This window comes from Panthera pardus, unplaced genomic scaffold (assembly GCF_024362965.1).
Source record: "Panthera pardus isolate Hobbes unplaced genomic scaffold, ASM2436296v1 HiC_scaffold_6, whole genome shotgun sequence".
NCBI lineage: Eukaryota > Metazoa > Chordata > Mammalia > Carnivora > Felidae > Panthera > Panthera pardus.
The window spans coordinates 64,793,043-64,818,931 of record NW_026526991.1 but is presented as its reverse complement, the minus strand read 5'-3'; the positions used below and the strand labels follow the sequence as shown (position 1 = coordinate 64,818,931).

Below are 25,889 nucleotides of genomic sequence, written 5' to 3'. Positions count from 1 at the left end.
AGAGGCAGGAGCATCGATCCGAAGGAGACAGCGCGGGGAGGGGGACGCTGGGGGCAGACACCCTCCCGCGCGCGCGCGCGCGCGCGCACACACACCTCTCACACATAGTCACACACAAGCCACAGGGCCTCACAGGCAGAGAGACGGCTCCGGGACCGGAGGGAGGCAGAGCCGCCGAGAGCGGCCGGGAGGAGGGGGCGAGGCAGCGGGGGGAGCCCTCGGTCCCGCTCCTGCGTCCGGGGGCCCCGCGCTCACACCGGCCCAGAGACACCCTCGCAGACACCCGTAGGCGCGCACGCGCACCCTCTCCCCTCCCCCTCCGCCTTCCCTCCCGCCGCCTCCCGGCCGGACGATGGATCCCTGCAGATCCCGGGGCTGAGAGCACCGCGCACCGCGCCGAGCCCGGGCGGACCGAGCCGAGGCGAGCGAGCGAGCGCGCGCGGGCGGGCGGACAGAGCCGAGCGGAGCCGGGCCGGGCGGGCCGCTCCCTGCAGGGCTCTGCGCGGCGTGCCGCGGCAGCCGCGGGCTCCGGCTCCGGGCCATGAGCCCCTCCGCGGCTCGGCGCTGAGCCCGAGTCCGGCCCCGCGCCCCAGGACCCGCCGCCGCTTGCCGGGTTCCCGAAGCCCCCTCAGGTGGGTTTCCGATACCCCCGCCTTTGGCTGCGGGACTCCCCAGCGCCCCGAAGCCGAGACTTTCCTCCCCTCTCGCTTTTCCCCAGCTGCTGGGGCGGCTCGGTGGCTGGGGAGGGGGGCGGGGGCCGAGCAGGGGATCTGGCTGCGTCGAGAAGCTGGACTGGTGGGGGGGTTGCGTCCGGGGCGGGGACAGCTAGCTGTCATAGGGAACCGTGCCCCCCCCCCCCCATGCATCCACCTCCGGCTGCCCTCCACCCCCCACCCCAAATAGACACACACATAGCCTGCGCGGTTAGGAGAACTGGAGACGCCCGCAGGTGAGGACTCGGGCTGGGCCCCTCCCCACCTCGCGGGGCGGGGGGGTGGTTAGCCCAGGTTTAGCTCAGCCAGAAGAAAGCTCAGTCCTGGGGACACCCTTGGCCAGGAGCTCCTGACCCTGGGTTCTGTCCATCTGGGGGAGTTTTCGTCTCTAGGATGGGGTGGACATTCCTGTCCCAGAGTGACCCCACATCTGGAGGGAACTCCTGTGCCTGCCTGTGGAAATATTGGGACTTCCCTCTCGCCCTCCAATGACTATATCTGGGGTCTCCCCTGGCCTGGGAAGCTTTCCTGGGAGGGCATTCTCTTGGCCTGAGCTGACCCCTGTGCCCCCACATTTGGAGGAACCCTCTTCTACGAGTGTGTCCCTTGGCCGGCCACCTCTGGGCTCACACACAGAGGGAAGTCTCCTGCCCCAGGGGCAGTGACCTCTGGTGACGGGGATTCCGAATGGGCACACGTGCAGGGCCCCCCAGGTGTACTCTCATCTCAGGACAATAACAGTCTCCCCACCCCCCTTCCCCAGGGCCCCCTCGGCCAGGATGGAACTGAAGGCCGAGGAGGAAGAGGTGGGTGGCGTCCAGCCGGTGAGCATCCAGGCCTTCGCCAGCAGCTCCACGCTGCACGGCCTGGCCCACATCTTCTCCTACGAACGGCTGTCTCTGAAGCGGGCGCTGTGGGCCCTGTGCTTCCTGGGCTCGCTGGCTGTGCTGCTGTGTGTGTGCACCGAGCGAGTGCAGTACTACTTCCACTACCACCACGTCACCAAGCTCGATGAGGTGGCTGCCTCCCAGCTCACCTTCCCCGCCGTCACGCTGTGCAATCTCAACGAGTTCCGCTTCAGCCAAGTCTCCAAGAATGACCTGTACCACGCTGGGGAGCTGCTGGCCCTGCTCAACAACAGGTGGGAGGCTCCCACCCATCCGCTAGCCGGGCTCCTTGGAGTTGCATGCATCCCAGCTCCCGGATACCCCTATCAGGGGGCTCGCCTCTCCAAACCTGCTGTAAAGCCCGGACAACCCTGTCCTCTAGGCCCCCCAAGCCTGCCACTCACAGCAAAGGAATTGGGGTGCTGCTGAGCACGCAGTTGAGGGAGCCCAACCTCTGATCCCAGCATAGTCCCAAACAGCTCTGCCCCTACGCAGCCTGAGCTATGAGACATTAGCACCTTCTCTGGAATGACCTCTGCCACCCTCCTGCCGCTGCGTCTTGATCTTCTCCTCTATCTTTAAAGGGTAGGGACTGTAGTATAAAGATAGTTCCTGCCTTGATGTCTCTGCCCACCTCTCCCTTACCCACGCGGCCACGGCAGATCCTACTGGCTTCTCAGACCCCGGGGTTCAGGTCCTCTGGACACACCCAGCTCTCCTTGTGCCTATGCCCAGGCCTGCTTCCCAGGGCTGATTGCTACCCTCCTCCCTCCCCGCCCCCCCCCCCCCCCACCGAGGTTGGGTATGGGACACTGGAGGCCCAGTGGAGGGATGAATGGAAGGTCATGCTGATCCATGCGCTGCTCACCCCTGGGCTCCAGGTATGAGATACCGGACACACAGATGGCAGATGAAAAGCAGCTGGAGATACTGCAGGACAAGGCCAACTTCCGCAGCTTCAAGCCCAAGCCCTTCAACATGCGGGAATTCTATGACCGTGCAGGGCACGACATTCGAGACATGCTGCTCTCCTGCCACTTCCGGGGGGAGGTCTGCAGCGCTGAAGACTTCAAGGTGGTGAGTGAGTCCCCTGGTGTGGGGCATGAGTCAGCCCTGCCCCCAGAGGAGGAGGTTAGGAGCCGAGGACCTCTCTTCAAGCTTGCTACTCTGGGAGAGGAAGCTGTGGGTCCCTGGGGTTTGCTTCTGTCCGAACGGGACTTAGTTCAGCACAGGGGCACGTGTGCTCTGTGTGAGGGCCTGAGCATCACCTTGTGTCCACGATGGCAGGAAAGAGGGCCCACAGTGCATAACACACATCAGGCTGACACATGCACTCATACACACACACACGACCTGGCATGGCTTTGACCTCACAGCTTACTGTGTGGGCTGCAGGTGTCAGAGCTGGACATGGTGGTGGGTAAGCCTTATTATTTGAAATGAAGTCTGAGGACTATCACCTGGGAGCTTGAAAGAACTGCAGGACTTAGCTACTCCACTTCCCCTGACCAACTGAATCAGAATTTGCATTTTAGCAGGTGATTTGGACTTAAGTTTGGGAAGCCTGAGAAAACTGGGAAGTAAGGGAAGCCTTCTCTTAAACAGCCAGACAGGTAATTCTCTCTGTGCCACCCCTGTCCACACACACACACACACACACATACACACATGCACACACACACACGCACACACATGCACATACTGTCCGATTGGGTTCCCCCTTTGCCAGCAAGACCCACAGAGCCAGGGTCTGAGGAAGGAGAGATTATTTGGGGTACACAGTCATGGCTGAACTGGAAGTTCCCTTTGCTTTTTTTTTTCATCCCTTTGCTCCTTAAAATGGAGATGCCCCCGCAGACACACACACACCACTCCCCACAGATGGGGCTGCCTCAAAGCCAGCATCCCAAGGAGGGTTAGGGGAACTGACTTGCACCTCATGTGCCAGGTGATCCTGGGCAAGTCCTATAGATTCCTGAGCAGTTACAACCAGACAGGCTGGAAAGGGCCCAGAGGACCTGGAGCCATGTGTGAAAAATAACACCAGATGAGAGAACAATGCTTATAACCCTTCAGAATGCTTTGTAGGCTGTCCTTCAATCCCCTGGATAAACAGCCACATTATCTCTATTTTACAAATGCACAAACTGAGGCACAGAGAGGTGGAATGAGTTGCCTGAGTTCGCGTAGTTGGTTAGTGACAGATTCAGGATTAGAACTCATGTCTCATTAAGTTCCAGTGAAGTGTGCTGTTTGTTAATATTGTTGGCCCTGGATTCATTGTATCCATTTCCAATCCTGATCATTGCTCTTTGAAAACCCAGCCTCCCCTAGGACCCCCTTGCTATCCATGCCTGCCCCCAATTCTCCGCTCTCAGATATTCCCTTTTCTCCCTGCCCGTTTCCTCCCCTCCTTGCCTGCTTCCTCCCAGCATTATGGGAGCATGAACTGCATTTGCTTGTGTAGAAATGTTGGAGCTGTGGCCATGCTTGTTTTCTCCTGCTGAGGTTACACAAGGATTCCCAATTTCCTTACGCCCTGCTCTGCCGACCAGCTTCATGTGCCTTTGTCAATCCTGCCGGACAAAGGTTTCAAGACTACACTCCTTGCCGAGCCAAGCTGATGGGGGGCCTAGAATGGCGCATTAACCACTTCCCTCTTTCCTTCCTCGAAACAGGAAAGTCCTGGATTCTCCAGAGCCTGAGACCAAAGGGTTCCCGGGCTCACCAACTGTATACCCATGAGTGGTAGAAGTGGGCAAAGGTAGAAGTAAGACAGAGCCTTCCTCCTCTGTAACATACCCAGTGTACAGGCAGAAGGGACCAGCAAGAAAGAGAAAACCCATTAGCTTGAATGGCTTGTAATTCTGGACGGTGGGCAGACTACTTGGCTCAACCGGAGAATGTGTAAAGCGGGGGTTTAATTAGTCCATAGAAAGGGTTCAGTTGAGGCTCCATTTGTCCCTCATGCCCAGAAAGATTCCAAGTGGTGATGCCGAGACACGTTCGGTTCGTGAAATTGGAGATACTGAAATGTGATCGGTCCATGTTATCTGAGGGAACAATTCTAAGTAGACAGATGGACATATGACTGGTTCACAAAGCTCTGGAACAATCTGAGTTCTTCCTCTTGCTTGGGGTTGGCGTAAGGGGAGACACAAGAACTAGTAACCTGCAGACCCAGCACTGGCACCTCTTGGTTCTGGGTCGCCAGGGAAGACTAGGTTTTGGATGTTTCTGAGCTCATGTCAAAGACCTGACCCTGAATCTGGCCGCACCCAAACCTCTCACCCCCTCCTTCGACCCTCTCTCATAGATCTCCCTGCCCGCCTCTTTCCATGTCAGGAACTATACCACTTCCGCCGATAGGGATGTTACTACACACATGGGAGTTTGGTTGTGAATCCATGTCCGACATCTCCCCAGTGGAAAGGAAGGGCTCAGGCCCTCTCCTCCAGCTCCCTGGTACTAAGGGGCACAGACACTCCTTGCCTGATGCTCCACCTTCTCTCTCTTCTTCTTTGGTCTAATAGTTAACATCTGCCTCTCCATCCTTGCCATTCTCTAGGCCAAGAGGTATGTACTTAGCCCCTGGACAGACAGGGCACTGACAGAAAGCATTTGCCTATTGGGTCAGAGCTCCGGAGAGACTGTCCTGGCATCTTCTGCTGCCTTGAAACAGAGGTTCTAACTAGGAATCCAAGCCCTGGCTCGCAGTTTTTGCAAAATATAGCGTGCAGAGGTACATGTGAATTCCTCTCCTGGTTTCCAAGGGCAAAGCTGATCCAACAGTGAGAACCTTGCTCGTGGGGGACAGTTCAGGGGGCATAGGAAGGGCATATTCTGGTCCCTCAAAGACCCCAGCTTCTCTAGCAGGGGTCTGCAGTGACAAGTGTTTCCCCCAGACGTGCTTCTGAATCCAGCTCAACCGTTGGGGATGGACTGGTGGTCACAGAGTGTTTGACTGGGTCCATCCCCCAGCCGTAGCTGAGTCGGCTTTGGAGAGTAGGAATACATTTGGGGAACCTGGGCTAAATCTGGGAGAAACTGATTTGGAAACTCTTTGGGACTGAAGAGGCAGAGGGCAGAGGGTAGACATTAGCGGCTCTCTCCTGAGCTACCATAAGAGCAACCAGAGACCCACTCTCAAGGACCCTGTCTTCCCTGTCCACTTCTTTTCCTTTGAGGCGGGGTGCTTCGTTGCCAGGGCAACAGGGTCTGAGGCTCCGCTCTCTCCCACCCCAGCTCGAGGCCAGCAGAGGCCAGCCAGGCCACGGCAGGGCAGGGGTTCCGTGGAGGGGGACCAGGGGCGCAGCTGTCTGCCAGTGTCTGGGTGGGGGCCGGAGGGAGTGAGCACAGTCGCAGCTGGTGCCAGCCTCCAGCTGCACCTTATCTGTCCCTGGCAGTGGGAGCGCCTGTGTGGCTGGAATGCTGAACAGCACCAGGGGAGGGGGCTGGCAGATGGCTGCCCAGTCAGCCCTATGCCACCCCCCTCCTCCAGCTGAGACCCAGAGCCTTTGCCTGGGGGAGAGAGAGTGGGGAATTCATTTCTGGACCCTGGAAGAGAAGGAAGGGGAGGGCAGAAAATGGAAATCCTTGGGGTGGGTATGCAGTGGAGATAGTATTCTCTCTCAGGTGGGGGTGGAATTGGGGGATAAGGGATTGAGGTGCCTACAGGAGTCCCCCCCCCCCCGCCAGGACCCAGAGGCACAGAAATCCCCCTAAGATTCTGGAAGGGGACAGGACTCTTCTGGATCACCTAGAGGGGTAAGAAGCAGATATAAGAAGTGGGTGTAGGTGGGTGATCCTGGGACCTGGAGAGGGGAGGGAGCAGCCATCTTATAGCAAGCTGAGCCGGGGTGCAGGTCCCAGAGAGAGCCAGGGCTAGCATGGGAGCATCCTTATCCCCGACTTGGCTCTGCCCCTTCACTGACACCCCTCACACCCACACGCCCTGGCTTGCCTCATCCCCCTCCCACCGCATAGCAGCTCAGACCAGCTCAGACCTCACTGAGTCTGTTCCCTCCAGCTAGCAGGGAATGGAGGCTGCTGAGGGGAAAAGCTGCCCAGACTGCTACATAGAGAGCAGGGTCCTGAGCAACCCTGCCCGGGGGCAAAGGCCCAGTGGTCTTTGTTGGGGGGGGGGGGCGGTTAACGGGGAGCATGCACAGATTGCAGAGGGACCGGAGAGGCTGGAGCGGGGAAGTTAACTTTGGAGGAGGGCGTTCCTTCCAGCCTTATCCTTCTCTCCCTCCCTCCCTCAGAAGTGCCTGAGGTTGGAGGGAGGAGACGGGAGTTAGAGCCGGATGCAAGAATCCCGGGGACCGTGGTTAGGGTTTCTCCCTCTCTTTCTGTCTCTCTTTCACAAACATCCTTTGGATAACGTAGTTTCCTCTCTCACTGCCTCTCCCGGTCCTTTCTTCCTCCCCTGCCATTCTTGACTCCACCCCTCTCCCAGCTAAGAGGCTACTCTAAGTTAATTGATCTCTCGGCTGCTGGCTAAAGTAATAGGGAATTGATGTAAGTAACTAAGTGCCTCTGGGGGCAGAGTCGGAAGTGCAGGGGTGGAGGGAGCACCTCCAAGCCGCGGGCCTTTCTCCTGCCCCAGCCTGCGGAAAACTCAAAGGTATGGTCACTGCTGCACCTGGTATGCATCCATCTGGGAAGCAGAGGGAGGCCTGCAGGGAGGTCCTGTTTCTGCTGCGGGTGGAGGTTGCTTCTGAGCATGCTTCAACTTTCGTTCATTACTGTGACAGAGCCCCTTCTAAGGGCCAGGCCCCATGCTGGGTCCCAGAGACCCAGTCCCTGCCCTCAGGGAGCTTGGAGTTAAGTGTGGTACCCAGAGAGGCTCAGAGCCTAGAGAGTGGCGGCAGTAACAAAGGAAGCCTCAGGGAACAGGGAGTAATGTGACTGGTACCAGAGGACCCTCGACATCTGGGTGGAGTTCTTCCAATCTCCCCAGGCCAGCTCAGCTATTCAGAAACTCTAGAGGTTTTTTTTTTTTTTTTTAATGTTTATTTATTTATTCTTGAGAGAGAGAGAGAGAGAGAGCAGGGGAGGGGCAGAGAGAGAGAGCAGGGGAGGGGCAGAGACAGAGAGAGGGAGAGAATCCCAAGCAGGCTCCATCTGGTCTGTCAGCACAGAGTCTCACGCGGGGCTCCAACCCACGAACTGTGAGATCATGACCTGAGCTGAAGTCAGATGCTTAACTGATTGAGCCACTCAGGCACCCGAGAAACTCCACTTTCATAGAATGTGTGGTGACTCTCCACCCCCACCCCCCACCCGCTGCCATCCTCCCCCAGCAGATGCACAGCTCACTGCTCTCCAGCAGGGGTCATTGTCTGCCTCCAGCCAGGTACCCGAGGCACCAGCCTGCCCTCACGTAGGTCTGAGGTGGCTGCTCCAGGAACTTCTACCCTCCGGCTGAGAACCTCCCAGTCAGGACTCTTGTGTGAGGATTCTGGGAGGCCAAACTGGGAAGCAGGCAGCAAGAATGAGAAGTGATGCCTAGTTCTGGCAGAGGGCGAGGCTGGGCATGGGGACCCCTGGGTTCTATTTTAGGCATAGTTTCATCTGGCTTCACTTCTTAGCTTCTAGGCCCAATTTCCTGTGAGGAAAGGGGGCTCTAAGGAGTTTGCTAAATTCTTCTTTGCCTGGGGGCAGCCCCTCCCTCAGCCTCTGGGACTCTCTAGCTAAGCCCATGCTGGCCCATGTGTGGAATGGATGTATGGTACTGACTTTTCTGGACACATGGATCAGACATCTTGTGGAAAAAAAAATTATATATATGTTTTTATTTATTTTTGAGAGAGAGTGTGTGTGTGAGCAGGGGAGGGGCAGGGAGAGGGGGAGACAGAGGATCCAAAGCAGGCTCTGTGCTGACAGCAATGAGCCTGATGTGGGGCTCAGACTCACAAACCGTGAGATTATGACCTGAGCTGAAGTCAGATGCTCAACCACCTGAGCCACCCAGGTGCCCCTTCCTTGTGGAAAATGTTAAAATGAGCACAAAAAGGCTGTGTATTCACCTTGAGGGGAAGTTCCCTTAAGAAACTCTAAGGAGAGAGACTCTGGCATCCCAGGTTTTCTAAGGCCACCCCCCGGGGAAAGGGAGGACAAATTGTGATTTTTCTGAGCTACTATGAGTTCTTGGAAAGAAAACCCTTTCTCACCCTTCTCATCTGCACCTCCTTGATGTGGCTGCAGTCCCGGGGGCCCTGGGAAGTGGGGCTGTGTAGCTTAGTGCTGTGTGTCTCTAATCAGTATGTCACATCATCAGGCCAGGCTGGGGACATTCCTAGGGGTGAGACGGCTGCAGTGGCCTTGACCGTGAATAGCAGTCAACTCAGCCTTCCTTATGACACATTCGCTGCATGTGGGCCCCAAGTGGGCAAGCACACATGTGCACCTCCATGGTGGGGTCTGAGGATGAGAGAATGGGGATGTAGATTAGGTGAGGTGGACGTGTGTGGATGCGCATGGGGGCACACGCCGCTCAGTGTGGTTGTGGGAGGGAGCTTGTGTGCAGGCAAACCTCTGGTTGCATGCAGAGCACATAGCAGCAAAATTAATCATCTCTTCCAGTCGAGCTTTGCAATATACAAACTCCCTTTGCTTTAGCTCATGGTCCTCAATTCTGGGAGGCAGGAAGATATTAATATCTTCACTTGAAAGATGAGGAAACTGAGGCTCAGGGATGTTAGGTGACTTGTCTGAGGTCACATAGCCAGTGAATGCCAGAGTGGGACCTTGACTTCAGATCTTCTAGATCCAGGTTCTTTGTGTGTGACTGTGGGAGCAGATGTGTGGAGCAGGGTGGTGGGGGGAGGAGTGTGTCTGGCTTCCCAGCTTGCCGTGTTCTCTAAAGAAGCAGGAGGCAGGAAGGAAAAGGGTACAAAGGAGAAGGAACCCCAGCCTCAGGTTGGCCACACCAAGTCTCTTGATTCCTCTGCCTTTTCATTGCACCACCTGGCCAAATCCTGACCTTAGTAGATAGACCCACCACTGGCTTTCCTCAGGGTGGCTCTAGGGCAACCAAGCTTTACCGGAGGACGTCACACAATAGGCCAGCTTGAAATCACCTTGTGCCCATGATCAATATCCTGAAATGGGCCTGTTGTGCCACCTGGCAACCCCATTGTATTTTCCTGGTCACCTCGCTCTTCCCAATGATTACTGTAGACTTCTCCACTCATCTCAAACAGCCGCCCTTCCTAGCCCCCCCACTCACCCTCAGCAGATGACCTTGCCTCCTGCTCCACAGAGAAGATACAAGCCTCAGAAGATAGAAGCCTCAGCCAAGAACTCGCCCTTCCTTTGGGCAGCGATCCCCAGAGGGGAGCATTCCTCTTATCTAGGCTGAAAATCTCAACCTATTCTTTCCATCTGATCTCCTACCTATATAGGAATTTTACCCTAAAGATTTTGCCTCTCCTTCTACACTCAGTCTCTGCCTCTCCAGTGGAACCTACCTACTGACACTGAAACATGCTTATGATTCTCCCATCTAGAAATACATAGCTAAAACGACAGCTATCATTTATTGAGCACTTGCTATGTATCAGGGTTGAGGTTAAGATAAAAACCAAAACCAAAGGTCTCTCGACTCCACAGCTCCCTCCAGCTCCAGCTCGCACACTATCTCTCTGCTTCCTTTCACAGAAAAAATTCTGAAAAGTGATGTATATATTCCACTGTCTCCATTTCCTCATCTCAAACTCCCTCTTCAATCTGCTTCAGGCTGCCATCTGCCTGCCCCCAGCACTCCACCAAAATGGTTCTAGCTGCGGCCACCAGGGACCTCCATGTGGCCAGATCCTGCAAACATTCTTTATCCTTACTCTCTCAATAACATTAAAAAATGGTTGACCACCTCCTCTTCTTAAAACCGTTCTGTCCTGACACCCACACACTCTTGATTTTCCTCCTTTGTCTAGTTCCTCCTTCTCTGTCTCATTGCCAGTTCATTCTCTTTAATTTGGCTGTTCAATGTCAGCACTACTCAAGTCTCAATCCCAAGCTTTTCTCTTTTTATAAATCATGAGGGCACAATTTAATGGTGCAACTTGATGAATTTTTCATTAGTACATTTTTACATTGGTGTATCTTTTTTTTACATATAAGATTTTATCTTTAAGTAATCTCTACACCCAATGTGGGGCCCAAACCCATGACCTTGAGATCAAGAGTCACATGCCCTACCCACGCTAGCCAGGTGCCCCTGCATTGGTGTATCTCACAATGTTATATTTTACGTATTACATCAGTATGTACTTACATTGGCATAAAAGTGTAAAACATTTCTAGCACCTTAGAAAGTTCCTTTAGGCCCTTTCCTAGTCAGTACTGTCCCATAAGAGGTAACCATTATTCTGACTTCTGTCGGGACAGGTAAGTTCCACCTGTTCTTGAAGTTCCTAGAGTATATGTATCCTCCATACACACTTTTGTGCTTATCTTCTTTTGCTTTCGATTTTGTCTGTGACATTATCTTGTTTGGTGTGGTGGTAGTTAGCTCTTTGTCAATGCTGTGTTGTATCTCATTATATAAATATACCAAGATGTGTTTATCCATTCTACTCTTGCTAGACATTTGGGTTGTTATTAGTTTTTTGGCTATTATAAATAAAGCTACCATGAACATTCTTGTTTATGTTTTCTGCTTGTCATAGATACTCATTTCTTGGGTATATAACTAGGAGCTGTGGTTAAGTCACAGGTTGGGATTCTGTTTAGCTTCAGTGGATATTGACAAATCAGGCTTGTTTGCTCTTTCTTTCTTTCTTTCTTTCTTTCACTTTCTATTCTATTCTTGGGCCATCTCATCTTCACGCATGACTTCAGTCAGCATCTATATACCAGCGAGTGCCAGATGTATGCCTCAGTCTAGCTCTCTCCTCTCAGCCTCAGCACCAGTGACCAATCTCCCACTTCACATCTCTACTTGGATGTCCCCAAGGCTCCAAAAACCCAGCATGTGCAAAGCCAAATTCATCATCTTATCTCCCAAACTAGTCCTTGCCTTGTGTTCTGGCCTAGCGAGCCACCCCACCATACAGCCACTTATGCAGACTAGAAATCATCCCTGACACTCCCATCTCCCTCACCGCCCTTAACCGGACCTGCCATTGTTGCCTCCCAAATATCCCTATCCTCTACTCACCGTCAGCCCACTACTCACCGTCTCACCTAGACCCTGCAATCGTTTCCTAACAGGTCTTCCAGCAACCCCTCTGGCCACTCCAGAGTCCTTTCTTCAAAACACTGTTCTGATCACTTGAAATTCTCCCACGGTGTGCCTCCCATTGTCCTTGGACCAGAATCTTTGCTGTGGCCTTCAAGGCCCTGAGAGGTCTGGGTCCTGCATGTTCCTCCAGCCTGTTCTTACCCTGCCCTGGCTCTCCAACTACCTCCTCCTCTGCTCAGCTCTCTCCTTCCGTGGTCTTCAGGGCCTTTGCATGACTCTGCTCTCTAGAATACTCTTTCCCCCTGCCTCCCCCCCTACCCCCATGCAGACCTTTACCTAATTATGCCTCCTTATTCTTTAGATTGCAATTAAACCATCGTTTCCTCAGAGAAACCTGCTTTGATTCCCAAGGCTGGGTCAGATCTCCCTGTCATTCACTCCCATAGAGCATATTATTTTTTTCATAGCACTTATCGTAGTTTGCAATTAAACATTTAGTTTTGCAATTTTTAGAAAATGGTGTCTGTCTCCCCCATCAGACAGTAAGTTCCACAAGGGCAAGATCCTGGTCCTTTATATATTCTTTTTTTTTTTTTTAAGTTTATTTATTTTGAGAGAAAGAGAGGGAATGGGAGAGGGGCAGAGAGAGAGGGAGAGAGAGAATTCCAAGGAGGCTCTGCCCTGTCAGCATGGAGCCTGATGTGGGGCTCAATCTCATGAACTGTGAGCTCATGACCTGAACTGAAACCAAGACTCAGATGCTTAACCGACTGAGCCACCCAGGTGCCCCTATGTATTCTTCACGTGTCCTCAGTATGCAGATACTCAGTAAATATTTGATGAATAAATGAAAGAATGAAGAAGGAGGAAGGGATTTGGAGGGGGATGATCTAATCCTAGTCTCATGCCCATTACTTGCTCTCCATGAAACTTGAACAGATCATTGTGCCTCAGTTTCCTCATTTGTGGGGGGGGTGAAGTTACTCAAACCTGCTTAATTCACTAGGTTGTATAAGGATCCCATGAGATATTAATTGAAGAGCATGAAACATTGTACAGATGTTGAGGGCGAGGGAGTTTAGAAAGACATGTGGAGAAAGTCAGAAACCACTGAGTCGCCACACACAGCTTAAGAGCGGTGCTGGGTAGGGAATGACACAGGGAAGGGTTGCATCCTTGGACAGAGGGTTCAGAATCGAGTGCTGTCCTACCTGCGTTCTGCTTGGCCACTTCTCCTGGGGCCTCTGTGTGTGCTTGGTGGGGGGGGGGGGGCGGTCTGTGTGTGCTGCTTGATACTTTCCTTACCTCCTATTTCTGTGAAAATTTTGGATTTGTCTACTGGAACAAGATGTGGTAGCAGAGAATGTTAGAGGATGGAGGAGGGAAGAAATGTGGTTGGTGTGTGTGTGTGTGTGTGTGTGTGTGTGTGTGTCTTTGTTGCCCCACAAGGCAGCTGTGTGTAGTGATGTGTAGGTGTGCAGTGTGGGTCTTTGTGTTGGTGTGGGGGAAGAAGTGTCCTGCCATGCTGGATTTGCCGTCCTCTGAAGCTGCTGTGTGTGCGCGTGCCCTTCTCTCTAGTGAAGCCTCGTGGTGGAAGTGTCTGTCCCCTGTCTTGGTGTCTTCCCTCTGGAAGTCTAACCTACCTCTCCGGCCAGAAGTCTGAAGGAGGGGAACAATGCCCTCTAGTGGGTGTGGAACGCACGGGCAGCTGTGGCTTCCCCACCCTCACCCCAGGCCTAGAACTTACCTGTGAAACACACATCCTGAGGACATGCAAAGCCTTCTAGAAGCTGAGGTCTGGGAGGGGGGTGCCCAGGTGGAGAAAAGGCACACGGGACCAGAAACAGAAAAGGAACCCATGAATTCACACAGAAGAAGCCTGAGGACCACAGCCGAAGGGGGTTGGGGGGCGGTAATCTTTCTTCTCATCTCTTGAGTGACCTCTCTGGTTGCCCTGGGTGTTCCTGGTCTTCTTGGTTCTAGTTTCTTAACATGGTCCCTGGGTCTTGCTCTTTCATTTTCACGGTCTCTGTCTTCAAGAACCTGTTGGTCACTGCTCATGCCTGAAGGGGCTTGAGCAGATTTGGACCCCTCATTCTGTGTCCTGAATGGGTACTAACTTTGTCCTGTGCAATCAGGGAAGGCTTCTCGGAGGAAGTAACATGTGAGTAAGGTCTTGATAAATGAGTAGAAATTCTCCAGATGGAGTCCAGGGAAGGCATGGAGCTGTGGATGAGCCTTGTGTGTATGCAGAACGGGAGAAGGGCATGGTGGCTAGGCACTAGACTGCTGTGGAAGGTTGGGGAAGGGAGGCTGGAAGGTAAATTGCAAAGGCCTCATAGCTCCTCTTGCGATGGAGGTGATTTCACCAAGAGGCACTGGGGCGTGAAGGTCTCTATGCAGGAGAATGGTCAGAATTATATAAGGTGGGGAGAAACTACTGGGAGGCAGGGGATTGGGGAGAGCAGTTGGAAAGCCATTGTTTAGGCAAAAGAGGTGGAGGCCAGTCTGAGGGCAATGGTGAAAGATGGAGATGGGCCAGAGCTCAAACACCGCTCTTCTTCTGGGGCCTCTGTGTCCCTGGCAGCAAAGCTGAGGCCAAAGGTCCTATATTAGTCAGTTCTGCTGGCATCTGGCACCCTGCCTCCAATCCCCAACACACTCCAGGGTCTCTGCCTGGAAACAGAGAAGGGAAGAGGTGTGGGAGCAGGGAGGGAGGGGAGAAAAGGAGGGGGAAGGAGGTCTGAGGCTGTGTGATGGTTAAGGAAGGGCAAGGCCCAGTAGACTCATCTGACCTCCACTGCTTACCTCTGGTCCTGCAAAGGAAGGGTTAACAGGCTTCCCCTCTCTCCCTCCCTTCCACTCCTCCCCTCAGGTCACCTTCTAGGCCCTAGAGACTTGGCTTGTGGCTCAAGTTCCTCAATCATTGGCCCTGAGTAATCAGAGCGCACAGAGGGGCCAGGGGCCTGGGGGCAGAGAATGGTAAACTGGGGGCAAGTCTCAGAGACTGAGCAGCCAGGTGTATGTATGAGGCTGAGGGTTTGGGGAACACCCCGAGTTGGTTCCTGACACTCTCCACCTGACCTAGCAGTATTCTCTGATCTCAATTTCTTCCACCTACCAGACAGAATTCCTCGAACTCCTCTCCTGGACGTTGAGGGGTGGGCAAGCTGGGAGGGGGAGTGGTGGTCTGCCAGGAAGCTTTTCAGCTGCAAGAGACAGGGTCCTCCCCCCCACTGGTGCCGGGAACTGGCCATAAATGAGTCTGTGGTCAGTGAGAGACCTCTGCTAATGGAACCTGGGCTGCCCCCCAAGCCACAGAAGGGAAAGGTGGAGGAGGGGAAAGTGACCTAAGTGTTGCTCAGCACAGGGGAGGGTGAGGACTTGAAGCTGAGCCAGAATCAGGGGAGGCAGGGAAGGATAAATGGGGTCAGGGACTGGCGGGAGGGAAATTGGAGGTCAAGGCAATGATTACAGGGGAATTAAGGGTTCAGGAAGTAACAGGGTAAATTGGGGTCAGGGCAGTGACTGAAAGGGAACTGGGGTCATATGTGTGTATTGGGAGATGATGGGGGTATATGGTCAGTGAAATAATTGGGGGGATTATGGATCAGGGGGAGTCATGGAGGAATTAGAGGTCTGAGAGAGCCGAGAGTGCAGAGGCTCTGATATCTCAGGGAAATGGCTGCACCAGGTGAGAATGGGGGCGAGGACCCAGAATTGGGACAGGAAGACCAAGGGAGATGCTGAGGAACCGATGGGATGGTGATAGGGAGCTTGAATGTCATGGGGGAGGGGCAGGGACTGTGGCTCTGGGCTGTGGAAGCAAAGGAATCTGCTAGGTCCCATCTCACCTGGAGCCCCTAGGCTTGTCTAGGGTTTCCACTGTCTTCCACCCCCTCTGTCCTGCTGGAGCTGGTGACAGGAAAGGGGCTCCCTCCCCTCCATCAGCCTCCCTTTCCCACCGCCATCCATTATTCATCAGCCCAGAGGCCCGCCCTGTGGCAGAGCAGGCAGGTCCTCCTCCCCACGCCCCGCCCAGTCTCAGCCCCATCTCAGCCACACTGCCACGAAGGCCCTGGCAGAGAAGGACAGCTGGCTGGCGGGGCGGAGGAGACCTGGCAGAAGGTCTGGGAGGCTGGCTCTGCTGGACCCTGCCTGAGATCACATCTGTCTCTCCCTTCACCTGCCAATCCCCAGTGCCAGGAAGCCCCTGGAGAAGATGCCCATCCAGATCTTCTGCTCTGTGTCATTTTCCTCTGGAGAGGAAGCCCCAGGGCCCTTGGGAGATGTTTGGGGTCCGCACCAGCTGCGGCAGCGGGACAAGTCAGAATCAGAAGAGGAGGAAGAGAAGGAAAAGGAGGCAGTGAGGAAGAAGGCTAGAGAGGGGGATTCGCCCATGGATTTGGTGGCCTTTGCCAACAGCTGCACCCTGCATGGCACCAGCCACATCTTCGTGGAGGGGGGTCCAGGGCCGAGGCAGGCCTTGTGGGCAGTGGCCTTTGTTCTGGCACTGGGTGCCTTCTTGTGCCAGGTAGGGGACCGCGTTGCCTATTACCTCAGCTACCCGCACGTGACTCTGCTAGACGAGGTGGCCACCACAGAGCTGGCCTTCCCGGCGGTCACCCTCTGCAACACTAATGCTGTGCGGCTGTCCCAGCTCAGCTACCCCGACTTGCTCTACCTGGCCCCCATGCTGGGGCTGGATGAAAGTGACGACCCTGGGGTGCCTCTGGCCCCACCGGGGCCTGAGGCCTTCTCTGGGGAGCCCTTTAACCTGCACCGCTTCTACAATCGCTCTTGCCACCGGCTGGAGGACATGCTGCTCTATTGTTCCTACTGCGGGGGGCCCTGTGGCCCCCACAACTTCTCGGTGGTGAGTGGGGGCCCGGGCCGGGTGTAGCACCCTAAGCGTGTCTGACATGGCACACCCTGACTGTCGCCTCCTGGGGCTGGGGCTGGTGACCACCTCCCCTGCCTCACCTGGGCCACCCACACTTTAGGACCTGTCTCAGAGAGACCTGGCCAGAGCTTGCCCCGGGAGCCCCAGGGTCTGGAACCGGGCTGCTATTTTCGGGTCTGTGCCGTCCTGCTCTTCCTGTTAGAATCTTGAAATTCATCTGTGCTAGTTGGTAATTAGCTGCTGCCCTGAGGCCCCTGGTGTCTCCCTGAATATTCTCCAGCATCTCCAGCCCTTTCCCAGACCTCCCTGCGATCGAGCAGGGCCTAGGACCTTAGTCTGTCTTTGGGGTCAACCTCTGGTCTGATGGTGGGTACCTATTCCTGGCCTTAACAATTTTGACTGTCACCCCTGGACTGGAGCTGGGGCAGGTATAACCTGGTCTCTGGAGGCACAGAAGAAGAGCGTGGAAGGGAGGTGGAGGGGTGGGGACAGCCCCCAACTCCACCCCACCACACCCCTTCTCAGTAATGACCACAGCAGGGATGTCAGTGCATCCTCATGTGGTCTTTCAGTGTTCCTCCTACAGTGTGTGTGTGTGTGTGTGTGTGTGTGTGTGTGTGTGTGTGGCTATCTGTGTATCTGAGGGAGAACAACAGACCTCCTCTAAATCCTCTCCTTCCCCTCCAGCTCTGAGTGCCTAGGGATCCTCTTGCCCAGGGAAGCCTTCAGTGGGAGTCAGCCTCCTGCTTGCCCTCCCACTCTGGAGTTTAGGGTCCTTGCTGAGGCACCAAGTGGCACCCCCACCCCTCCCCAGTTCAGCTTCCAGTTCTGTCTGGCCTGACTCCTCTCCTGCCCCCTCCAGGTGCCAGATGCCTGGCCTTCCCTTCCCCCACATCTGTCCCTCCGTCCCCCACCTCATCCATAGCGCAGGAGCAGGTGGCTGTCATCAGTGTGTTGTGGACCAACCGCAGACAGGGACCTCGAGGTTTTGGCCACTGGATCTCAGGCGGGCCAGGAAATACAGGAACGTGGGATGATAACAAAGGGGTCAACTTAGCCGCCTCTGGACCTGAGGGTAGAACACTTCTCACATAGAACCACCAGGTGGCAGCAGCAGCCCACTGGTCAACCTCACAGCCCTCAGCCCAGGCAGGGCTGGTGCTCTGGGCCACCTGGGGTCCCTCACCTTCCAGATGGAGGGTAGGCGTGGGTGTGCGTCTGGAACCTGTGACTGAGTGCCACAAAACTTCCTTGTGGGGCTGGGGGATTGGGAGTTGTTGGAGTTCTGTCTCTACTTCATCTCTGGGCCTTACCCACAGAATAGAGGAGAGCACGTGTTTTCTTTTCTGAATGGGGGAGGAGGCTGTTCCAGGAAGGGGGAAGGGGACAGGGATTCTATTTCTTAAGAACCTCCACATACCCCCACTGCTCTGGTCTGGCCTAACACTGTCTTTCTCTTTCCCTGGGCTGTGTCTGTACTGACCTTCTGACTTGCTTTGTGGACTCTGTCACCATCAAGCAGTAGTCAAAGCATACTCACCCCATTTGTGGGAACCTGGAAACATTCAGGCAAGCAGTAGGGAGAGGGCCATAAGGAATTGGTTCACTCTTCTCTCCGTGGCTGTGTGGTCAGAACTGTGACAAGGGCTGCTCTGAGGGATGGGCTGGAGAGACTGCCCCCAGGGCTCAGATCTCCTCTGAGGCCCTCATAGTTCTGCACAAACATTGCCAAGCATACCATGCCCTGAATGCTCAGTACCAAATCCTGGGAGAGGAGATGCTGGTGCTTGGGTGAGCATGGTCCTTGGGATGGCAACTAGGTCCGCTTTCAGGTTCTGGTGATGATGGGACAACGATGGACATAAGGGGCTACTTGCTAGAGAAAACTAAAAAGCTTCGCTTGGTTTGGGGGAAGGATCTCGGGGAGAGCAAGATTTCAGATGCCTGGGGCAAAATCCGGGAGAAGAGAAATCATATCTCAGAAGGCCCCAGGATCTTGGGCCTGAGGAGGGGGTCTCAAGGAGGGACCAGGAGTATGGCAGTGACGGGATCCTGGTGATGGAGGTGTATATATGTCAGGGTCCCAGCAGGAAAAAGACTGCCACTCGGATAGTCTAATTGAAAAGACTTGAACAAAGGGTCTATTTACAGAGCTGTGGGCAGAATTAAGGAAACTCTGCCTGAAGGGGCCTGAGGCACCTAGTGATAGTGGGAAGTTGTCACATACAAGCTAAAGGGGTACAGGGAGACAGCAGTGCTATGCGGGGAGCCCTTCTGGCAGGGTCTGTAGTTCAGGGTCTAAACCACTGCCAGAACATTTTCAGAGGGGAGAAGGGTGGGGAAGGATGAACACCCGGATCTCTGTCTCCTTCTGCCCTCTGATCCCTTAGTGATAGCTCCCAGTGGCCATCCCGAACCCAGAGGCTGTCCAAGTGACAAAGGGGCACGGACAGCACACTCCATCAGGATCAGCTTTCCGGGGCACAGAGCAGGGCAAAGAAGGGCAGCGAATGAGTGAGGAGGAGGACAAATGGAGAATGGGCTACATAGAAGGAATCATTCCTGAGCAGCCGAGGGGTCTGGGGACAGCCCTTGGTAGGTAGGAGGCGCTGCCAGGACTCTCAGGTTCTTCACTCTGCCTTCACCAGGTCTTCACACGGTATGGAAAGTGCTACACATTCAACTCGGGCCGAGATGGGCGTCCACGGCTGAAGACCATGAAGGGTGGGACTGGCAATGGGCTGGAGATCATGCTGGACATCCAGCAGGACGAGTACCTGCCCGTATGGGGAGAGACTGGTATGTCACTTCTCTCTGAGACCCCTTCCCATGGCCCTAGTCATCAGCCTCCACCAGGGGACTCCTGAGCTCCACTGTGGGACCCGAGGCAGGACTTGGGCTCTCCTCCCTTCTTCCTAGCATCTTGCCATCTCCATCTCCGACTCTACCTGATTGCCACCCTCACAGTTCTCTGGCTCCCCCTTCCTGGCTCAGTTACTCTCCAAGGTAACCAGCCATCCCTTTCCATCAGTGGCCGCCACTCGCTCTATAAATAACTCCCTCTCTTCTTGGGCCGTCTGCCGTTAGTCTGGTCCCAGGGGGCCTTGGGGCTGAGAGACATGAGGAGAAGAGAGAAAAGGAGAGGGAGAAATAGATAGTGTCTGGGAAAGAATATGAAACGCCGAGATGCATAGCTGAAGTCAGATAAGAAAAGTATGTAGGTTGCAGGGTTCATCAGGGCAGCATGCAGTTAGCAAACCCAAAAGGATCCTGGGGATGGGCCCCATAGACTAACCCCTCTCCCCGTCCCAGTGTGCACTGTGCTTATTCCTAGGAGAGGTGGCATGACCCCAGCTCTGAAGGAGGTTAGGGAGTCAGAAGCCTTCCCGATACACACCCCCCTCATTCCCATAGATGAGACGTCCTTCGAAGCGGGCATCAAAGTGCAGATCCACAGTCAGGATGAACCTCCCTTCATCGACCAGCTGGGCTTTGGTGTGGCCCCAGGGTTCCAGACCTTTGTGTCCTGCCAGGAGCAGCGGGTGAGAGGACCACGGGAGGCTGGTCCCAGGGTGGGGTGTTGAGGGGTCGAGATGGAGTGGTGGGCAATCAATACAGGAGGGACGGGTGAGCTAGTGTCTGGGTTTCAGTCTGACTAGTGAGAAGCATGAATGAACAGGAATGCTCTGTAAACTCTGAGACCCTCAGAGTCTGCAGAGGGAGAGGGGGCAGGACTCCTGAGTTCTGCATCTTGTCAGACAAGTCCATCAAGGTGACTCGGGGAGAAGTCCCCACACCCCCCAGCTCCCCGGCTCTCCCAGCAGCTCATCTACCTGCCCCCGCCCTGGGGCACCTGCAAAGCTGTTACCATGGACTCGGATTTCTTCGACTCCTACAGCATAACTGCCTGCCGCATCGACTGTGAGACACGCTACCTGGTGGAGAACTGTAACTGTCGCATGGTGCACATGCCAGGTCAGGCCCCAAAGCTCCAGACACAGTCTTGGGGCCCCTCAGCCTGCATTGCCTCTCACCAGCTCCCCATGCATATCAACCACCTGCCAATACGGAAGCAAGATTAACTGGCTTCTCCCCACCACAGTTCTAGCCCCGTCCATATGCCTATGGCTCTTGTCCCTCTGACCTCAATTCCTGACTGTACCCGTCAGAAAGTGTGGAAAGCATCCAAGAGGGGTGTAGACTGTGGGGTGGGTCACCTTCAGGACAGACTGGGGGCTGGCTAGTCCTGCCCTCCCACCCTCTCCTAGTTTCCAGTTTCTAGGCCCTTAATACCACCATCATCAGAAGACCCCTTTAATCTCCATCCTGCACCACTGTCTTTTCTCCTCTGTTAGGGGATGCCCCATACTGCACTCCAGAACAGTACAAGGAGTGTGCGGATCCTGCTCTGGGTGAGCACCCCTGTCCTGGGGTAGTCTGGGGGAAGGAAGGAGCCACGTGCATGGGGGTTGCAGACCAAGTTCCCAGAAGCTTCAGATAACTCCTGGATCAGGCTTCACTTGAACTCTCTCTCCTGTGTCTGACCTCAGCAAGGCTGGGAATGGCATCTCTAGAGGCCCCTGTGAAAAATGAACCGGGCTCACCCGGGAGGGGCCCTCACCCTCTCTCATCAACACCTCAGCTGGTTGACCCCCAAGGGCCCTGAAGCAATGAGATACAGGATTATGAAATATCCATGGGGAGGCTGGGTGAGGATCAGCACAGGGTGGGCACAGGGCAGGCACAGGGCTGAGGCAAAGGACAGGTCAGGTAAAGAGAAGGGGATCCAGTCTTCCTTTGGACAGGGCCAGGATGTTCATGTTGGGAAGGTGCTGGCCGAAGAGCCCCACTCAACTGGTGCCTCTCACCTGGTCGGGCACAGACTTCCTGGTGGAGAAGGACCAGGAATACTGTGTGTGTGAAATGCCCTGCAACCTAACCCGCTACGGCAAGGAGCTGTCCATGGTCAAGATCCCCAGCAAAGCGTCAGCCAAGTACCTGGCCAAGAAGTTCAACAAGTCTGAGCAGTACATAGGGTAAGGGCTCTAACTGTGCAGGGCAGGGCCCTTGGGCTGGGACTGTAAAGGGTATAACGGGGCTTTGAGGGGCCAGCAGACAGGAGGAGGTTGAGATAACAAGGAGAAGGCAACCAAGGAGTCTGGGGTGGGCATGGAGGGCAGATCTAGCTGGAGCAAGCAAAGAAAGCACCTCTCTTTCCTCCTTGCTTCATTCTCTATCTTCATCCGCACTGCTACAACTGGGGTCACTCCACACTTGCCAGTGTGCGGAGTGTCTTTTCATAGGTGCCATCACACTTAATCCTTACAACAATCCTAAAAGGCAGGTACCCCCATCGACATCTCATTTTATGGACATGGAGACAGATTCAAAGAGGATAACTTGCTAAGGTCACCTAGCTAGTAAGGGACAGAGATGTGACTTGAACCTAGGTCTCCTCCCCCAACCCCTTTGCAGGGAGAACATCCTGGTGCTGGACATTTTCTTTGAAGTCCTCAACTATGAGACTATTGAGCAGAAGAAGGCCTATGAAATTGCAGGGCTCCTGGGTGAGCTGCTCATGGCACTGTCCCCTTCCCATGCCATGGGCATGGCGTGACACCCTACTACCCAAAGCAGGCTGCCTACCTCTGTCCCGCAAGTTCCTTCCTCGCCTGCCATCCCCCCCGGGTCCTTTCCCCAAACTCTGTTGTCTCGGTATATAGTGGGAGGAGGGGGCTGAACCTTCTCTTAGGGCAAAGTGGTAGAGACAGGCCTGTGGGCATGAAGGGGGGACTCTTTCATAAGCCTTTGAAAATTTACCCGGAAAATGAATGTTGGGGTATTTTATATTTTCTGAATGACACCTGTTCACTTTAGAAAAGTTTAAAAAAAAATGCAGAAAAGCACGGAGAAGAAAATAAACCCCACCAGAATCGCTTTGTGCTCCTTCTGTGCAAAGGCTGTGGATCTTTTTGCAAATACGACTTAACTGTCCCTGTCCCAGTAAGCTCTGCTGCTTCCAAGGTGTCCTGACGCCACTAACCTCCCTGTGCCCCCTCCCCTGCAGGTGACATTGGAGGCCAGATGGGCCTGTTCATTGGGGCCAGCATCCTCACAGTACTGGAGCTCTTTGACTACGCCTATGAGGTAATTGTGGGTGGGCCGTCGGGGTGGGGCCACAGGCGCTGCAGGGTTCCGGCCTGCCAAACCACTCACCACCCCACCTCTGTCTCAGGTCATTAAGCACAAGCTGTGCAGAAGAGGAAAGTGCCAGAAGGAGGCCAAAAGGAGCAGCGCGGACAAGGGTGTGGCCCTTAGCCTGGATGACGTCAAAAGACATGTGAGGGAGCAAGAGAGGGGTGCCCTCCGGCCCTGCCCCTTCCCCCCACCCCAGCCCCAGGACCACCCCCCTCGCCACCTCTTCTCCTTTGCCTCCCCCGAGCCCCAGCGCCACCTGTCGCCCTTCTGATAACCAGTCCCTGTCCTGTGCCGTTCCCCTAGAACCCGTGTGAGAGCCTCCGGGGCCATCCTGCTGGGATGACGTATGCTGCCAACATCCTACCTCACCATCCGGCCCGAGGCACTTTTGAGGACTTTACCTGCTGAGCCCCGCAGGCCACCGTACCAAAGGCCTAGGTGGGGAGGGCTAGGAGAATAAGGGGGCCCTCAGTTGCGCCCCTCCGCATCTGCCCTGGGGACTCACTCCCCCCTCCCAAGGTAGTCCCCCACTCCTGGGCAGTCCTTTCCTCTTGTCTGTGGTGAGGAAGGAGTCTTGACCATAGAGCCCTCTCCCTGCCTCTATCCCGTTCTTTTTATTTTTACTGAAACTAATCTAAAAAAAAAAAAACTTTAAAAAAACTAAAAAACTAAAAACTAAAAAGAGAGAATGGGGCAGGTGACCTCAGGCTGCCCCTTTCTGCTCCATGCTGCCTCCCCCAGCTCCCAGCCTGAATTATGTCTGTCTGGCTGTCTGTCATCTGACTGTCCACCTACATTCTGCTGCCACCAGTCACCAAAGCCCCTCCCAGTGGGGGGTGGAGGGGATCCTTGGGGTCTGGAATTTGGCCCCGAATCAGAGAATGTACCTTGAAGGGGAGGGCTAGTTGCGGGGGGGGGGGGGGAGGCTTCCCCAGCCTTAAGAGACCCTCTCAGCCCAGTGTCCCCCCAACCGCAAATTTCCAGGCAAGAACTAAGACCCTAGTCCCCATTCCCACCCCCTTACATGTGAAGTCTCTATCTAGGGAGTTGGGGATGGGAATACCCCGAAGAAGTGGATGACGGGGAGAAGATGTGGCCCTGGTGCTGTAGGCCACATCCTGATACCTACAAGTTCACCCCCACCCCAGAACTGCTGGAGAGAAATCCCAAGAGGTAGCACTCCTCTACTGTCCCATGAAAGATCCAGCTGGTTGGCTTCCAGCTCAGGGAGAGGGACACTGGTGCCTAACCTCACTGGTCCCTCTCCCAGGGGCCCCTGCGGAGGGCCGCATCCATAAATTTTCTTATGGAACTCTCCCAAGTCCTCTCCCCCAACTTCATTTGCTTCTCTCAACAACCTCATCTGCATTTTCTATTTCTATATGATACAGACTCTATATTGCTATATCTCTGTATATACTTTCCCCTGACTCTGTCTGTCTCTACCCCATCCCCTCTTGTCTCTAAGAACCATCCTCCCGCTCCAAGTCCCCCTTTCTGTGTTTCTACTCCCTCCCTGGTCTCTGAATGCCTTCGCCTGTATAAAGAGTTGGACTCTCTCCCCTGGTGTCTGTACTGTGTACACACATCCCTCTGAGAAGCACAAGGAGACGACACGCGCATTGTAACCTTCGCACTGTCTCGGTGGCGACATAAAGGAAGCTGTGAATCACAAGCTCTGCCTCTTTCTGGCCTCACCCTCTGCCCCCAACCCGGGCACCCTATGCCCTTTCCGTAGCCTTAACATTCCCTCCCCTGTTTCACAATCACAAAGCCCTTTGCCTGGCTGACTGTGGCCTCCCCAGGGAAGGGATAGCTGCGGAAAGAGACCCTGCCCAGGGAGTGGAGATCTGCTCTGCACACCAAGCCAAGGGTGTCAGAGACAAGGGGAGCTACGGTCTTGTAGCTGGAGAGACAGAAGTTCAGGTCCTTAGTCAGTGACCTTTCCTTCCTTCTGGGTGCCCAGCCTCCTTTCCTCACCTGATACCTAAGCCCACCACTTTTATTTTCTGGTGAGGTATGGTTTGGTAATGGTGGGGAAAAATACAGGTTTAGAGGGGAAGTTGAAAGCTTTGCTCTTCTGTCTCTCCCTTCCTATCTTAATGAGAAATGAGTAAAGTAGAGGGCCTGCCATGCCCCCTCCCCCAGGCACTCCCCCTAGGCCAGAGCCCTACCCCTTCCCAGGCCTTCTCCGCCCAACTGTCTCTTGGTCTCCAACCCCAGAACAGGACCTGTGGCAGGTCACCTGTGCACTGCCTGGAGCTAGAGAGTGAGGCTATGGGATGTTGGGGGAGCTCTTGGTTCTTAGAAGTTCCTTGGAGATCAGACCTCTCCAGAGGGAAGCAGGAACAAGGCCAAGGGGTGTGCACCGGATGGAGAACAGCAGGCAGGGCTACGGGTGACGCATGCCTCTGGTCTAATAAACTGGGTTTCAACCATCTCTTCAGTTGTCGTTCTTCTCTTATTTGAAGAGTATTTGGGCCTTTCCACGAAGTGCCTAAAACTGAGCTTAGCTTAGGGCCAAACAACTGGGGAGAAGTAAGGAGGCTTGAGCAAGGAGACTCTGGTTCTCCTGGGATGGGACAGACTGACCATCACACCAGGTATGGTTTGAACCACTGGGCAGGGAAAGAGGGAGAGGTCAAAGGTCCCAAAGAGAAGTCCTAGCACAAAGGATTCTTTGGAGAGCGGGCAGGGTCAAAATCCAAAATAAAATCTGGAAGCAGCTTAGGTTTTAAAGGTCAGGGACAAAGTTGGGTCCAAGTTCTGGCGTGAGGTAGTTATTGCACTGAATCTGTGGAATGACCTCTGGGCTATTAGCCAGAAGATCTGGATTCTGGGCTTTGGCTTTATTGCTAACTTGGTTGATCTTTGCCCAGTCATTCACTAAGATCAGCTCTCCAGTTTGTAAAACGGAATAAACGGTGCATTCGCTTCTTCAGTGCCCCCCAGGCTTGAAGCAATAGGAGAAGAAGACAAAAAAAGCGCTTTGGAAAGTT

At 54.5% G+C, this 25,889-nt stretch overlaps 1 protein-coding gene across 4 annotated transcripts; it reads left to right on the top strand.

Moving 5' to 3' along the window:
- ASIC1 (acid sensing ion channel subunit 1) lies at positions 1 to 25,330 on the top strand. Of its 4 annotated transcripts, none has more exons than XM_019419314.2 (12): positions 1 to 632; positions 1,477 to 1,854; positions 2,482 to 2,677; positions 19,341 to 19,491; positions 20,107 to 20,234; positions 20,514 to 20,667; positions 21,048 to 21,104; positions 21,575 to 21,728; positions 22,168 to 22,259; positions 22,760 to 22,839; positions 22,928 to 23,032; positions 23,194 to 25,330. In XM_019419314.2, exons 2-12 carry the CDS (start codon positions 1,493 to 1,495, stop codon positions 23,296 to 23,298), a joined length of 1,584 nt encoding a protein of 527 aa, XP_019274859.1. In that variant the 5' UTR covers positions 1 to 632; positions 1,477 to 1,492; the 3' UTR covers positions 23,299 to 25,330. The 4 variants fall into 4 exon arrangements, with proteins under 4 accessions (XP_019274859.1, XP_019274860.1, XP_019274856.1 ...); XM_019419315.2 differs by having other exon boundaries at positions 3 to 632; positions 20,517 to 20,667; XM_019419311.2 differs by lacking the exons at positions 1 to 632; positions 1,477 to 1,854; positions 2,482 to 2,677 and adding an exon at positions 15,856 to 16,665.
- The last annotated feature ends 559 nt before the right edge of the window (positions 25,331 to 25,889 follow it).

Bases quoted from the DNA above. Each gene is read 5' to 3' on its own strand.
- ASIC1 (XM_019419311.2), top strand. From the start codon at position 16,012: ATGCCCATCCAGATCTTCTGCTCTGTGTCATTTTCCTCTGGAGAGGAA. The intron at 19,492-20,106 runs GTATGTCACTTC...TCATTCCCATAG, and splicing joins GCCCGTATGGGGAGAGACTG to ATGAGACGTCCTTCGAAGCG. The intron at 22,260-22,759 runs GTGAGCTGCTCA...CCTCCCCTGCAG, and splicing joins TGAAATTGCAGGGCTCCTGG to GTGACATTGGAGGCCAGATG.